Source organism: Quercus suber, unplaced genomic scaffold (assembly GCF_002906115.3).
Source record: "Quercus suber isolate HL8 unplaced genomic scaffold, Cork oak 2.0 scaffold_357, whole genome shotgun sequence".
NCBI lineage: Eukaryota > Viridiplantae > Streptophyta > Magnoliopsida > Fagales > Fagaceae > Quercus > Quercus suber.
The window spans coordinates 1-2,340 of NW_027069809.1; the positions used below are offsets into that span (position 1 = coordinate 1).

The 2,340-nt window shown below is 40.6% G+C and overlaps 1 protein-coding gene across 1 annotated transcript; it reads left to right on the plus strand.

The window, feature by feature from the left end:
• Positions 1–1,015: 1,015 nt before the first annotated feature.
• On the plus strand, positions 1,016–1,447 carry LOC111990910 (uncharacterized). The gene has a single exon (XM_024022676.1). The coding sequence runs from the start codon at positions 1,016–1,018 to the stop codon at positions 1,445–1,447; it is 432 nt and encodes a 143-aa protein (XP_023878444.1).
• Positions 1,448–2,340: the final 893 nt, after the last annotated feature.

The following is a 2,340-nucleotide window of genomic DNA, read 5'->3' on the forward strand; positions in this document are numbered from 1 at the left end:
GAAGACTTGGACCAAGAGGATCAAGAAGCAGTCCATATAGTTAAAGGCCCATTCTGTGATGGTCAAGGTCCACCAATTCCATATGACCACACTCACCTTCCATACCCCTACTTACCAAGCCCACAAAGCCAAAAGACCTCAACACCAATTCACTCTAAAAGTCTGACCAAACCTAAACGCCATCATCTTCGTAAAGATATCAACACACCATTTGCTTCGTCACAAAACCAAATTGAAACACAGCACCGTGTCTCCAATCTCAATCAACCATCCTTTACTACCACAACCCCCTAAAGTTCCCTAAAAAGAAAGACCCCCAAACTTGCGGTTGAGCTGGTCGCTAAACGAATTCAAAGGGAAATGGAGGCACCAAAGCTAGTGTACTTCAACCCAGACACGGCAACACTGATTCCACAAACAAGACTCGAACATTTCATCTTAAGGGAATAAGAGAACTCAAACAACCTAGAGCTTGCCAACTGTTTCAGTGAGACCCCCATGATGGTAATATACCTCAACTATCCTATTTCAATTTCAGTTCTCTAGGTTCCCAATGTGAACTCCCAAATGTTTCTATGGCCGAGGAGGTGGGCCTTATCATGCCCCCACTGTCGCCGTGAAAATCCTGGGTTGGAACTGTTGAGGTATCTGCAACACCTTAACAATTTGAGCCTTAAGGGCTCAAATAAAATGGGTTAAGCTCGATGTTATCTTCTTATTTGAAACAAAGGCATATGTTAGTTGTATGGAGTTTGTTAGGAATGCTTTAAAATTTGACAAAAATATTGTTGTTGAAGAAAAGGGCTGTGCTGGTAGCCTGTGCATTATGTGGAGGAATTGCGTCTCAGTTACGAAAGTGGAGTTTAATAAAAACCTCATTATGGTCATTGTCTCGGATCCTATCTGCGATTGGTTGTTAATAAGCTTCTATGGACCCCCATGCCACGTAAAGAAGGCAAAAGCTTGGGGGAACTTATTCACACTATTGGAAGTCCATCAAGGGCCCTAGGTATGTATGGAGTATTTTAACTTCATCCTTAATGAGGATGAGCAATTTGGAGGAAACACGGGAAGCTCATCAACAACAAATTTCCTAAGGGAGCTAATGTTTGAATTTAATGTTGTTGATCTTGGCTATTCGAGGAATAAATTTACTTGGGCCAAAGGTCAATGGGGTAATGCTCATATAAAGAGAAGGCTAGATAGGGATGTTGCTAGCATCTCGTGGAGATTGGTTTTTCCGAAGGCATGCATTTCTCATCTGAGGGCTATAAAGTCAGATCATATTCCCATTCTCCTTGACACAAGCCCAGAGGACAGTTTTGCTCATAGGCCATTTCGGTTTGAAATAGCTTGGCTTAGAGACAACAGATGCAAGCCTGTTATTGAAAATGCTTGGAAGGCGGGAACAAGAGGGTCTCAATTCATTCAGCTATACAAAACTTAGCTGCTACAAGGGAAGCCCTTAGGAAATGGAACAAAAAAGTCTTTGGCAAATGTCAAGATAGAGTAAATTCCCTCCTCCAAAAAATCAAAGATATTTAGGAAAAAGAGCCGTCAGAAAATAATGCCAGTATGGAAGCAGTCTTACAATCTAAACTGACATAATGGCTTTTAAGAAGTGAAATCCTATGGTGCTAGAAATCTAGAGAATTATGGCTTAAGTTGGGAGACAAAAATTCAAAGTTCTTCCACCTGTCCACCATTATCTGCAGAGAACATAACAACGTTGATGCTATTAAGAAAGAAGACGGGAGCTAGATCACTGATTCCAAGTTGATTAGAAATGTGTTTCTTGGAAATTTCAAAAAGCTGTTCCAAGAGGAAGAAGTATATTTTCCAGAGCATCTTGAGCATCTCATTCTTCCTTGCATCACGAAAGAGGAAAATGAGAACCTTCAAAGAATTTTATCTTCGGGGGAGATTAAGGATTCACTTTTCCAGATGCAAGACTTGAAAGTACCTAGACCGGACGGTTTCCCAACATTATTCTATAAGTAGCTCTAGCTTACTGTGGGCAACAATGTCATCAGAGCAGTAACATCTTTCTTTGAGATTAGGTCTATGCCTAGAGAGGTAAATAGTTCCCTGATTGTTCTCATTCTTAAAATTACTAAACCAACCTCTGTTAACCATTTCAGGCTGATTAGCTTATGTAACGTAGTTTATAAGATCATCTCAAAACTTTTGGTCGCAAAACTGAGACCGCTGCTAGATAAGATCATCTAGCCAGCTCAGTCGGCCTTCATACCCAATAGATGGATTGCAGAAAATCAGATTATTGTTCAAGAGCTCCTTCATGGATTCAAATCTCGAAAAACAAAACCGAGACTTATGGCT